General features: G+C 41.9%; 1 protein-coding gene across 1 annotated transcript in view; it reads right to left on the bottom strand.

Moving 5' to 3' along the window:
• Nucleotides 1-85: 85 nt before the first annotated feature.
• NT5DC3 (5'-nucleotidase domain containing 3) overlaps nucleotides 86-13,455 on the bottom strand; it is a 34,977-nt gene continuing 21,607 nt past the window's right edge. The window contains exons 7-14 of the mRNA XM_032782397.2: nucleotides 12,392-12,452; nucleotides 12,029-12,131; nucleotides 11,800-11,901; nucleotides 9,357-9,438; nucleotides 8,871-8,957; nucleotides 7,468-7,608; nucleotides 6,810-6,874; nucleotides 86-5,411 (exon numbers count right to left, since the gene is read on the bottom strand). Coding sequence (XP_032638288.1) covers nucleotides 5,150-5,411; nucleotides 6,810-6,874; nucleotides 7,468-7,608; nucleotides 8,871-8,957; nucleotides 9,357-9,438; nucleotides 11,800-11,901; nucleotides 12,029-12,131; nucleotides 12,392-12,452 — 903 coding nt within the window. The 3' untranslated portion in view covers nucleotides 86-5,149. The remainder of the gene's footprint in view (nucleotides 5,412-6,809; nucleotides 6,875-7,467; nucleotides 7,609-8,870; nucleotides 8,958-9,356; nucleotides 9,439-11,799; nucleotides 11,902-12,028; nucleotides 12,132-12,391; nucleotides 12,453-13,455) is intronic.

Below are 13,455 nucleotides of genomic sequence, written 5' to 3'. Positions count from 1 at the left end.
ATCAAAAAGATTAAGGCTCTTTAGGGACCAGATAAAACACATGCATTTATTTTTGTAGCAATCATTAAATATTCTTCACATAAAGTAACATTTTCTGATCATTTATTAATCAAACTTAATTTTTGCACTTCTGATTTAGATTAAATATAGACAATTCATCTCACTCTGGTTGAGTTTAAATATACTCCAAAATGAATATAGACACACTGCATTTGAAACATGCTGTAAAATCTGCATGAGAGAAGCAATCTGGCAGTGTTAACAAAGGTAATTAATACAGGAAGTAGGAGGTACACAGCTCAAGAATTCTGAAGCAGTTACAAAAATACCAAAATACATTTTTAAAGTTATGCTGAAGTAGAAAGAGCACTCAAACACTGAAGCATATTCATGTATTTATATTTTCAAAAACCACCAGTTTTAAATTCATATTGTACACGGTATGCTTGAACCCTAATCCCCTGTAACTAAAAATGTCATGCAATATAAATAAATAAATAAAAATCATACTAGCTGCTTTCCCTCAGCTCTCAAAGCAATCAACACCAAGCATAACATAACATTCTACTGTATTTTAAGTTAGGTTGAAGTTTTTCATCTTGAAACAAAATGTACAGTAAATGGTTGGATAAAATATTCCCACACAACAATTTCACTGTTCCTTGTTTAAACACACTTTAGCAGTGCTCAGAAGGACTCACTCTTTACCTAGATTTAGAAAATTAGGCAACAAAGGCTCATGTCAAGAGCCATAAGCATCAAAGTGTTCTAACAAATGTAACCACTCAATTTTTAAAATGTGACATTAACTATTATCTGCTGGTACTAAATCAGATGGAAAAAATATACTGTCTATTTTCTCTTAAACTAGTTATGCTCTGCTCTCTATACTCTATAAAGCACTTTTGCTATCCTTTGGGATATGAAATGTACTATGTACAGTAACACCAAGTTTTGTTCTATCTTTGCATGATAACACACAAATTGACATTACCCTCTCCCCAAATTTCAGCATACAAAATAGACTAGATATCAAATTATGTAAAATATTAACTAGACCTTGCACTGTCCAATCTAGCCTATAACTCACCTGATAACACTAGAGTAGGTACTAGTGGAAGTTTATACTTCTCTCCAGCAAACAACAGAAGGACAGTCAGTGGAACGCATACATTTCAAGTCAAGTATAGTCTGTTCATATGTATAAAGAAGTACCAAACACCCTAGAAATATTGCACATAGTCTTAGAAACCAAGCTAGAGAAAACTTCAAACAACACTATCATATTAAACCTCCATGGCAATTTCAGGCATCCATGTTTAAAGGAAACTTAAAAACTGCTTTCACAAATCCAGTGTAAATGTTCATTTTGCAAACATGCTTTTTAAAATGTGAAAAATATTGCATATGAAAGCCATCATAAACATGACACAAACACATGAACAGAGATGGGTTTTTAAAAACAAAAAACAAAAAACAAAAAATTCCATAACTTTTGGTCACCAAAAGTTTATTTACACGATGGTCATTGCTGGAAGCAAATTATGCCCTAAAAGGAAATTGGCAAAATATATAGCAAGAATTATTCTTAATTATATTTTCATATACTTTTTAAAATTAGAACTAAAACATAGGAAATATTAAAATGTGTTAAGCTGTACGAGTTCTGAAATGGTTGGATAGGGAAGCATTGGGTTTTTTGTCTTTGGTCACAGAAGAGGGAAAAGCCCTGCTTAGAAACTTCTGTAGTGGTTTATTGAAGTGCCACTGCTTATTTGAGGAAACATGCTTCAGCAGGTGCTTCCTTTGTGCAAAATTCAGATAAACTTCAGTTCACTCTTGAGCACTGGGAACTAAACAGTGCGAAATTATCTGCTCATCTATTACCTAGTGTGACATTCTATATCTTGGAGGAGCACCCTGTAACCTCCATATTCCTCACTTATATATAACTGTGATATTGTACATAAAGCAGGCTGTGTGAGGTATCAGGGGAAAGGTTATGATCCACTGAAAGTCACTTTTCTATCAAAATATGTATATTAATAATGCACATGAAGTTATGAGAACTGTGTCGTATGACTGTCACTAAAATATGCTGTGGGTTTGGGAAGCGCCCAGGTACTTGCTCTCCAGAGACAATGCTAAGGAAAGTAACCAACACCCAGGCGGTGTCAAACCATTAACAGCCATTGTCCAGCAAGGAAGCTACAATGCAATGACTCACCTGCATAAAGTCACATCAGGGGAATTGCTCAGCCTTGCCTGGGGACTCAGCAATGCCCACCAGACATGCCCGGACTTGTGCTCCCCAAGCACATGGGACTGAGCATATAAAACAGAACATAGTGGCCACATGCTGGGCCTTTCTCCTGCCCCCACCTATGCTGCAAGCAACAAAGACACTCAGAAGAAGACTGAAGACACCAGAAGAGGAGACCTGCCCAGGTTCAAGGCACAAACCTGTGTATTAAGGACTACAATATCCAGTGGGGTGAGAAAAACTGCTTAATGTGGATGTTGCCCAGTCTAGTAGGGTCAAGAGTTTAGACTGTGTGCTTATATTTTCTTTTCTTCTGGTAACTGACTTTTTGCCTATCACTTATAATCTATCTTTTGCAGTCAACAAATCAGTTTAACTGTTTATCTTTACCAGTGAGTTTGCCTGAAGTGCTTGGTAAATCTGCTCAGGTTTGTAAAGGCTGGTGTATATCCACTTTCCATTGATGAAGTGGTGAACCAATCAATAAATCTGCACTGCTCTTCTTAAGCAGTGCAAGATGGTATATTCCTGAGGTACAAGGTTGGGAGCTATGGGGATTTGACTCTGGTGCCTTTCTCTGGGTAATTCATGAGTGGCTCTGGGAGCATTCATGCAATCTAGCTGGGCATCGGGCTTCTCATGCAGTTGTGCTGAGTGATAACAGCACCTGGTGGGGCTTGCTGCTTGTCACTACCAAAGCACTGCGAGAGAGAGCCCGAGCTGGAGAGAGTGAAGGGGGCACAGTGATCCCACAGTCCCAGGCTGCACCCCAGGGATCCCACCACACCTAGAATTTCAGGAATTTAAGTAAATAAAGCTGCTTGCTAGTCTGTACAATCCCAATTACTTTGTGTGATCTAATTTGTCTTCCTTCCCCCGTTTTGGGGGTTTAAAACCAAAAAGATCAGATATGATTTTACTTTTCAGTTTTCTTTTTCCTCCTCTTTGTTTTTTTCTAACTCATTTACCAAGACTGCACATTTTTTTTGTAACATAAAAGTAAAATTACAGAAGGCTACATCAATGTGTGATGAAGGCTTAACATTCCAAAACACAGAATATGTCATAACAAGACACTGTTCAATGTTAGGGGGGAAGCTGCATTTTATTTGAACATTCATTCATAGTATTTCCCTGATAACTAGGACCTAAATATTCAAAAGGTGCCTACTTTGAGATACCATCAAAAGGGCAACTGTTCAGCACTTTCTGAAAATTAAGCCATTTAAGAGGTCCAAAGTTGGGCACATGAAGTCACTAGTCATATTTGAAAATTTAGGCCTACGCCCAGGGACAACATATTTATCACAATAGAACACAGGTTATTATATGACACCAATGTAAAATGCACGTAGAGATAGAAAAAGCAGCCCATTAATGAGTCTCTGTAAAACTACAGGTTTAAAGATCTATTGTAACTCAAGTATCCAGCACAGAAAGTGACTCTACTTACATTACTCCCTCTCCACCTTACTGTAAACTGTTTGATAATTGTGTTTCTCTCTGAACTCCCAATAGAACTTAAGATTTTCAGTCATGTCAAGATACATCGGAGTCACTGGGTAGAGGTCCATCAGACCACCTCCAGAAGAGACAGGCTATATATTTTTTGTATCTTTGTGAACTACAAGGTTGCAGATACGAGTTTCAATATGAAAAAAAACCAAATGTTCCCTTCCAGCCAATTCTGTTTTGGGGGTATATTCCCGCCCCGCATGTGCAAGCATAAGTCTCATTATTTTTAAGAGGATTTGTACATATATACTCCTGGGGGAATTCTGCACCACTGCCACCTGCAGAATTCATGTCCACCGCAGATTTCTTTCCCCCACCCCCACAGAAAATAGATTTTGCCAGAGGGGCACTGCAATTACACTTTTTGCCCGCCAGGGGCTGCTGTGGCACCAGAACAGACAGGAGCCAGCTCAGGGGCCAGAGCAGCCAGCTGCAGAACAGGGTGGGGACAGGCTGCCTTCTCATAGTGCCCTGCCTGTGGGGCCAGGTGAGGAGGCACACGACATGGTAGAGATGGACAGAGCGGGACACACAGGGCTGCTGAGGAGTAAACGGGGGTTCAGAAGGGCTGGTGCTAGGGACAGACTGGAGCAGGGGCACAGGAGCTAGTGAGGTGACAGCACTGAACTAGGGACTGAATGGGAGTGGGGGTGCATGACCACATGGGCGTGGGGGGAGGGGGTACAGTGCCACATGGGAACAGGGGCAGATGTGTCTGACTGAATGGGAGAGGCTAGGGGTCAGCCAGAGTCTGCATGGGGGAGGCTCCCCACTCCTTAATCCTTCCCTTTCTCCCCACTCCCCAAAAAATGTTCCTTACTTCTCCCACCCACACCCAACAACCTCCAGGGTCATTCCCAGGCTCCTTCCCCGCAATTACTTCTCTCTCCCTCAGCTCCTCTGTACCCCTGACTCCCCTAAGCCTTTGCACTGCTTCGGAGAGGTGCAAGAAATTCATTTAAACTACAGTACAGAACTGTTATTACTCAGAGTTCTGTATTAATATGCCTAGTAAGGGATCTATTCGTCAAAAAACATTTCCTGAATCTTTTTTGATGTCTGTATTGTTATAGACATACTTTCTGACAGGTATTTTGAAATAAATTACCAAAATGATGGAAACTGGTGCGATTATACTGTGAGCAGAACTTTTAATTTTTTGGCACAGAATTCCCCCAGGAGTAATACAGGAGACGAGAGACAAGTTATATATGAATTCTTGCTATACCAAGACAGATAAGTCCAGTAACAGGATCAAGCTACATAAATGTACTAGATGATTAAAAAAATAAATCTACATTCTGGAAGTTACTGATGGGTATATTCATCCATTTGGGGTGCTATAAAATAACCCAGGTACAAACCCAAAGCTCATTTGATCTGAGCCATCTCTTGCAGGAAGGGTATTCTGAACGTACCACTGCACAGTTGGTCTGACCAGGTAGGAAGTTCATGCTGCAAAGGGGTCCTCCTTGGATAAAATGTGTAATTGGGATCATAGTTCAAAAGACAGCTCAGCGATGCCATGTAAATATCAGCAAATCGAGATAAACGCCTTAAGAAATAGGTTGGATTCTGGTCAGTCCTGAATAAGCTCCCAAATTGCGAGTTGAAGAAGTTTCTGGTCATTTCCCTGCCACCAGAGAGAGAACATTTAAAGAGAGAGAGACAGAGGATTGGGGGGTGGGAATGATTAAAAAGTGTCTTTTTGTGTTGTTTTTTTTTTTAATTTCTCTAACCCAATATCTGAAATGAACAGAACTTATAACGTACGAGGAGTTATTTATACTATTCTCTTAGTGCTGTCACTCAAAGCCACTTAAACTTGCTTTGAAAGGCATTTCATGTGACAACAGGTAATTTAGTAGATATCTTTAGTGTGATTATTAAGAAAGACCTTGATCTTGCACTCACTGAAACCAATGGCATAAGATTGGATTCTTGGCGTTTCCAATTTTTATTTTGAAGGGCTGGGGAGGAAACACAGAAGAGAACTTTGTTCTTGTCTTAAAGATTTTCATTTCTCACACAAAGGCTACACTGCACTTTCGTCAGTAAAACTTGTGTCGCTCGGGGGGGCGGGGACACGACGACACAACACACCCTTCCCTGACAAAAATTTTACTGACAAAAGCACTGGTGTGGACAGCACTCTGTTGGTGGAAGATGCTCACCTGCTGACAGACCCACTGCTGCTCGTTGAGGGTGACTTTATTTTGCCAACAGGAGAGCTCTCTCTTGCCAGCAACAAGCGGCTACCCGGGAGACCTTACAGCATCACAGCTGTGCCACTGTAAGGTACGCGGTACAGACGTAGCCTTAAATTCCCCACTCTTGAGCTCCTGCATCTTAGCTAGTCTTGCCCAGACACCATTCTTCCAATTGGAAGAGATTCAACAGCAGTCTTTTTGGAAACGGGGCTGGAAGAGGGAGTTAAGGAGCGGCATTAACTGATTCCAAAGGCTTTCCCCTTCCCTTTCCCATTTTTTTTTTGGAAGTTCCCTAACTAACCAGCAAGAGTCTCCACAAACTTCAACTTCTCATGCACAGAATCTGACCTCTCAGACGTAGGTCTCTTAAAGTTTAAATTAAAGACATAAGGTTATTCCCCTTATTGAGAAGTATGGCTTTGAGTTATGCGAAGATTTCCTTATGGAACTGTTATCAATGGGTAGCAGCTGAATGTAGGGAGGACAAGGGAACGAGGACATACAGAATTTGGGGATGGTGGACCAGGGCTGTGCAGGATGGGAGGAACAACAGGGTAATTCAGGCCATTCACATGGGACAAAAATATATGTGTTGTGGATCAGGAAGAGAACAGAGTTCTGCAGGGACACATGGGCAAGGAATTCACAGGTGCAGAGGGGGACAGGAGCTGTATAAGAGGCACATAGAAGACAGATATAAATGCTTGTCCCTATCCATATCAACAGGCAGTAGAGAGGATCTAGATTTCTGGAAAAAACGGGGGAAATCCAAACAAAACAACATTTTGATTGCAATGAGTATTTGAATGTTCATTTCTTACCTCATTTCTTTTCTTTCCTTTTTCCATTCCTGTAAAATCATTTGTGAATCTGGATCTTGATAAATCTGAAATATAAATGTGGTCAACAAGTAACTAAACATATGCTTGCAGAATAAGAGTTCAATAAAGGGGAAAAGACTCGTTTGTTGCTGGAACAAGGAAATGCTGCTGCTTAAAATGGCAATGCTGGTGCAGCGCCTATGTGCACTGAAAAAAATCTGAAGGGTCACGAATCAAGTGTGATCATTATAAACAGAAGGGACAGGAAGAAATCTGCATTATTCCCTACTCACCAGCACAAGATGATGGCCCTAGCACAGGTTTAGTGTACTTTCTGTTATCAATATCAAAAAAGTGTTTTTGCTGATTAAACAAAAATATTTCCTTTTTGTTTCAGTGCAGGTGAGAGAGTTTGTAAGTAAATATATTGGCTCACCAAATATACTGCAATTGCAAGAATAATTGTACCTACAATCAGATTTGAAAGCTTAAACGTAACAAAATTAAAGTCAGCCTGAAAACACTTGTAAGGCCATTAATTCAAACCCTTAAAGAGTTGGCTGAATTCCCTCTAATAAATAAAAGCTATTTAAAAAAAAACCATACATACACACACAAAAGCCACACACACACACACACACACACACACTCAACAAACCTGCATATGTTCCAATAATCCAGTCAGGGTTTGTAGCCAAGTCATGGTTTGAATGTACTGCTCTGTGTTCATGATTTTAATCTCCGATCGTAACTCTGGAATAATTGCACCTGTGCGCCAGCCATGCTTCAGGGTCAAATCCTACTTACCAACAAGAATTTCAAAAAGTAAGTATAAGTCTTAAGAGAATTGAGATTTACTTCTTTGCTGTTCTTTAGCCCAAAGGGATGTTAATTACTGTAAATTACTTCTTACGTGTAAGCAAAAACATTCAACACAGTGGTTCAACTGTGCCAACTTGCAAAAAGGTTTAATTTTAGAGTAAAGCTTCAAATCCCACTTTTCTAAAGTTAGGGAGCAGATCCAGGTGATACAAAAAGTGAATGGATTCTGGCCAATAGGAAATTCCCCTGGCACAACAAAACTCTGCAGGCATAAGACTGAAGGAGGCAAAAGGGAAGAGGGAGGGGCATCAGAGCATGGAGGGCAGTGCTCCACTAAACCGAGCCTCCAGTGGCATAAGGGCAGTTACAAGCCCCCAGCTACTCAAACTCCTGCCAGGGCTGATAGGAGCTGGAGCAGGGAACTGCAACTAGTTCCTTGAGCTCCCTTCTCCACTGTGCCTGAGTGGAACGTGACTGTCCTTTTCTTTCTTGGGCCCTCAATCTGCAAAATATTTGTGTGCACTTAAGTATTTTGCTGAACCAGGGCCCTTATGGCAAGACAGGAGGGGGAGTCCTGAAGCTTTTTTTGTAACATAGCATCACAAAATAGATGAGATTGAGAACCACTGGTGTAAGGGAAGCCACATGAGGCAACAATCAGAAGATAATTAAAATGCTGAAGCAGTGGTGTCTAATATAGAGCTATCAGTTAGTACATTATTTCACTTGTGTAGCATGACAGGAGGAAAAAGTAGACACTTTCTGGCTGTAATCGATAGTGTAACATAAAACTAGATGTTGTTAATAGAGAAGTTCAAAATAGAAGTTCATTCATCCCTTATTACAGTTGGTGGTAAATGTCATCCAAACCAGCAATATCCTGCACTTCAGGATATCTGCATTAAATTCTCTGTTACACATGGTACAAACAGTGCCGGTCTCAAGCGAGCAGACTTATATGGCTGTTCTTAAATTGTAGACCAGTTAAAAGATACAAGGCAGCTGGGAGGAGGAGGAGGAGGAGGAGGATCCTTTTCAGGAAATGATATTTAAATTTCTACATTGTTATTACAATAATGTGGTTAGATTTTGTTAACTTCTACAAGCCTAGCTGTTTTAAAATGTAATATTTAGAAATATCAATTGAGGGTTTATAATATTGAATCACTTTTTTCCAAATCTGGAAAAAAGGCTTTAGCTTCCATGGAACACTATAAAGAAAAGAAACAAGTTACTTACTGCCAGATCACTATAAATGTGATCACCAAAATACAGAACTTTGGAACCCCTCCAGCCAGTAAGCTTCAGAAATTCATATAAGTTCCCCTGAAGAAACAAAACAGCAGGATGTGTGTGTACTAAAGTAACATCCATCTTTCATGGTTTTGAACACTGAGGAAAATCTGACAAGTTTAAAAACAAATCTAAAAAGATATTTATTACAGTATGAAAATATTAAAGAGTCATATACTCCCAATTTCATTAAATTCTATAGCTCTTAAATTATACCATTTTTGTTGCAAGATAAGATTTAATCACACTTAAAACGAACATGATATTGTATGTTGGAAGTCTACAACTCCAATAATGGATGTTTTTAAAAATTATTCAGTTACCAATACAATTACCTGCAGTACATTAATTTTAAAAAACTATTATGAAGGCTACAGAAACATAAGATTATAGGAACTAGATATGTAATGGAAGGATATATTGGAAATGTACCTGTTTGTAAATCTGGCCTTTCTGCAATTTATGAATTTTGTCCCAAAGTAACACTCCCCTTTCATTCACCTTCCGAAAAGGTCTAAAAACAGCAGAATTGTATAGAATTGTCACACTATCATAGCACGGCTGCCACTTTTTAAAGCTGGGGCGGGGGAAAGAGAATACGAACAACACCCAATTTAAAAATAAAAATAAAAATAGGAGAACGTGCTCATTATGCACCAAACTCTCAAAACCAAAAACAGGTCTCCAAACTTCAGCTTTAACCTGGTGCAGTCACAGTATTTTATATTATATTGACTTTGGTATATCAAAGTTTAAGAAAAGTTGCTCAGTAAAACATTAACTCGTTTGCTTTCACCTAAAATTTATGAGCATCCAGAGTTAAGGCACAAAAGCAGCCTGCCTGCTCAGAGAGACGGCACTATGCTACTGGTAAACCAGGTAGACGTGGGAACAGAATAAAAATTAAGAATGAAGGATGGGCAAGATACCTTGTTTTATACATACAAAGCAAAGGGAATACCTAGAACTAGTTCCTTTACCAGCGCACTATTTTATTTTACTTTTTATTAAGAGGAACAGAATACTTAAAAAACCATCACAGCAAGGGTAGAAAATCCCTCCAAACTATACAAAAGTATAAAGGAATTAGTCTTTTTAAAAAACAAGCAGGTACATCTGCATATAAATGCACATTCTAAATCAGAGGTGGGCAAACTACAGCCCATAGGCTACATCCAGCCCACAGAACCCTCCTGCCCGGCCCCTGAGCTCCTGGCCTGGGAGGCTAGCCTCCGGCCCCTCCCCTGCTGTCCCCTTTCCCCTGCTGCCTCAGCTCACTACGTCACTAACGCAATGCTCTGGGCGGCAGGGCTATGAGCTCTTGCCGGGCAGCGCAACTGCAGAGCCGTGGCCTGACCCGGTGCTCTGTGCTGCGCTGTGGCGCGGCTGGCTCCAGCCGGGCAGTGTGGCTGCCTGTCCTGGCGGCGAGGCTGTAGCACTGCCAGCCACCGGTGCTCCAGGCAGCACGGTAAGGGGGCAGGGAACAGGGCGGGGTTGGATAGAGGGCAGGGGAGATTTTTTGAGGGGGCATAAAAGGGGGGTGCGGATAGGGGTCAGGGCGGTCAGAGGGCAGAGAACAGGGGGGTTGAATGGAGGCGAGGTGCCGGGGAGGCAGTCAGGAAGGAGAGGGGGAGTTGGATGGAGCAGCAGGGGGCAGTCAGGTAGGGGTGGATAGTGCAAGCCTCCCCTAACCGGCCCTCCATACAATTTCAGAAACCCGATGTGGCCTTCAGGACAAAAAGTTTGCCCGCCCCTGTTCTAAATTGTTTACTTCAGTAAGAGGCTGTCCAGGGACTCCAGCCAAATCAGTCTGCTATTTAATGCCTCTCACTTAATACAAGAGAGATCAGTAACAATGTCTCCAAACTCAAGGCCTGATCCTGTAAAGTGTTGAGCCATTTCGACTTGGAAAGTGAGAGCATTCAAACACATTGCAAGATTGGGTGAAAATGGAACAGTTCTGCAGCCCTTACTCAGTCCAGCAGCCCAGTAGATACTGAACTCACTACTCCCTAGGCCAGAGGTGGGCAAACTATGGCCCGCGGGATGCTACTGCCCAGCCCCTCAGCTCCTACCCTGGGAGGCTAGCCCCCGGCCCCTACCCCTCTCCTGCAGCTGGCGCAATGCTCTGGGCAGCAGGGCTGTGAGCTCCTGGGGAAGTGCAGCTGCAGAGCCCGGCCTGACCCGGTGCTCTGAGCTGCGTGGTGGCAGCGGCGTGGCCCAGCTCCAGCCGGGCAGCACAGCTGTAGTGCCATCAGCGCTCCAGGCAGTGCAGTAAGGGGGTAGGGAGCAGGGGGGTTGGATAGAGGGCAGGGGAGTTCAGGGTGGTGGTCAGGGATTGGGGGTATGGATAGGGGTCGGGGCAGTCAAAAGGCAGGGAACAGGGGGACTGAATGGGGGCAGGGGTCTTGGGAGGGCAGGGGTTGGATGGAGTGGTGGGGGGCAGTCAGGGGCAGGGGTTCCTGAGAAAGTCAGAGGACAGAGAGAAGGGGTGGTTGGATGGGGCAGGGATCCTGGAGGGGGGGCCCCAATCAGGAATGAGATGAAGGGTTGGATGGGGGAGTCAGGGGACAGGGAGCAGGACAGAGAGCGGGGGCAGGCGTCCCAGGGGGCCGTCAGGGAACAGGGCAGGTTGGATGGGACAGTAGTCCCCGGGAGGTAAATGGGGGGCGGGGGGGCAGGCCACAACCCCCTCCCCTTACCAGCCCTCCATACCATTTCCGAAACCCGATGCGGCCCTCAGGCCAAAAAGTTTGCACGCCCCTGTGAGCTCTTTTTATATTACATACAGATAATTTAAAATGTTTCAAAACGTGTCACATAACTTTACACAGCGTGAATCCCTTGAGCCATGCTATATTAGCAAGACACCCACCTTCTCTTATCATTAAAGAAGTTTGGCTTGTCAGCCTGTACAATGACTACATCAAAGAGATCCCTCCAGTCCTTTCCAACGATGAACTTCATACCTTTGTCACTACAGAAAGGGCAACAGCATTACCAATGAAATAGGGCAGCGGTGAGCTTACATTGACAAAACAATAAACTACCTTGATTTTAAAGTTTTGGAAGCATAGTTAAGCAATGAACAGCAGTAAACTTACACAAAGCTACTGGGACTGTTTGTGATGAGAAATATCTTCTTGCCATGATCAGCCAGCTTTCGTAACACTGCACGGGTCTGCTCAGCATAGCAGATGTACTTCTCTAGGAAAAATATTAATTTTAATATCACGTTGAACATCAATGTAAAGAGAATACTTTTCTGGATCATTTTCTAGTGAAAGTAGCATTTTTGATAACTGCAGGTCATATTTAATGAAGACAATCCAAGGGAGACATGTGAAGCTGAAAATATCCTCTCCCCACCTAGCATTTGTAAGTAAGTATTATAAGAAAGTGAGAAAGAAACAATAAAAATGATGGAGACAAGAGTAAACCCTACATGTAATCTCACTACTACTTACCAATATCTGCTTCAATTGCTCTGTACATTATTCCTTTGATGTGGACATCTCGGATTGAATCCTGTCAAAGATCGATACAGCACTCATAAAAGGGTCTTTCAAATATGAAAACCCTGGTCACAGTACAATGTCTGTCTGCTGCTTCTATAGCAATTAATTTATCTGATCTATGATCTTTATTTCCCAAAAAAACAATGTTACCATGTGATTGTCACTATTTATACGTCACTATTATGCTAAGAATAAAATTATACTCCAAGATAGGATCATTTTCATACTTCCCAGAAGTTTGAAATGAAGTGCAACAGAAGCTTTACATAAGTGAGAATTGCAATATAGCACCCTTCAAGGTAATGTGGGCCTAAGACCCTTAACGGAGTGCTAGTTTTTGTTGACCTGCAGAGTGATGCGCATTCCTTTCCTCTTGAAGAAACTGAGGTTTTATAGTTCCTCAGATTAGAATCACACCCAACTAGCTTGTCAGTTAATGAGAGAGATTTATGAGCAGATGAAAGACCTAAAAGTTTAAGCAAAGAAACAAAAAAGAACTCTGAATGCATTTGGCTGCTTTCCTCGGCTTGAGCTATGCCAGGGCCTTCCTGGTGGGACAGTATTACTGCCATTTTGTTACTAGTGTAGCTACACACCAGGAATTCGATAACACTACAGGCTATCTATCTACATACTAAGGCAGAAGCTGAGGGTGGGGAGGGGGGGAGAAAATGGAGCTTTGGGAAACCTTCAGAATTTCTCAAAAAGGATGGGAGCCTGACAATTTCAAAAGAATTACATGTGAGCTACTGAGTTCGTTAAAAGTGTTTCTTGTACAGTCTGTCACCTTTCTCCATTAGACGTTTAGATACATCACACACAAACATGGCACAATATCAGAGCTAGAGGTACAAGAAAAGTAGTGTTTAAACAAAAAAATGGACTTTTTTATATTTTAAAATTTAAGTAGGCTAGAGATGGCCAAATCACCATCAAGCTGTTCCAGACAAGAGAGGCCCAGGACTTTTTTCTGGTCCTACATCACATCAGGACATTTCTCTTTTCCTCTTTCA

This window comes from Chelonoidis abingdonii, chromosome 1, assembly GCF_003597395.2.
Source record: "Chelonoidis abingdonii isolate Lonesome George chromosome 1, CheloAbing_2.0, whole genome shotgun sequence".
NCBI classification, from domain to species: domain Eukaryota; kingdom Metazoa; phylum Chordata; order Testudines; family Testudinidae; genus Chelonoidis; species Chelonoidis abingdonii.
Note: the sequence above shows the minus strand (reverse complement) of the source record. Positions and strands in the feature narration are given on the sequence as shown.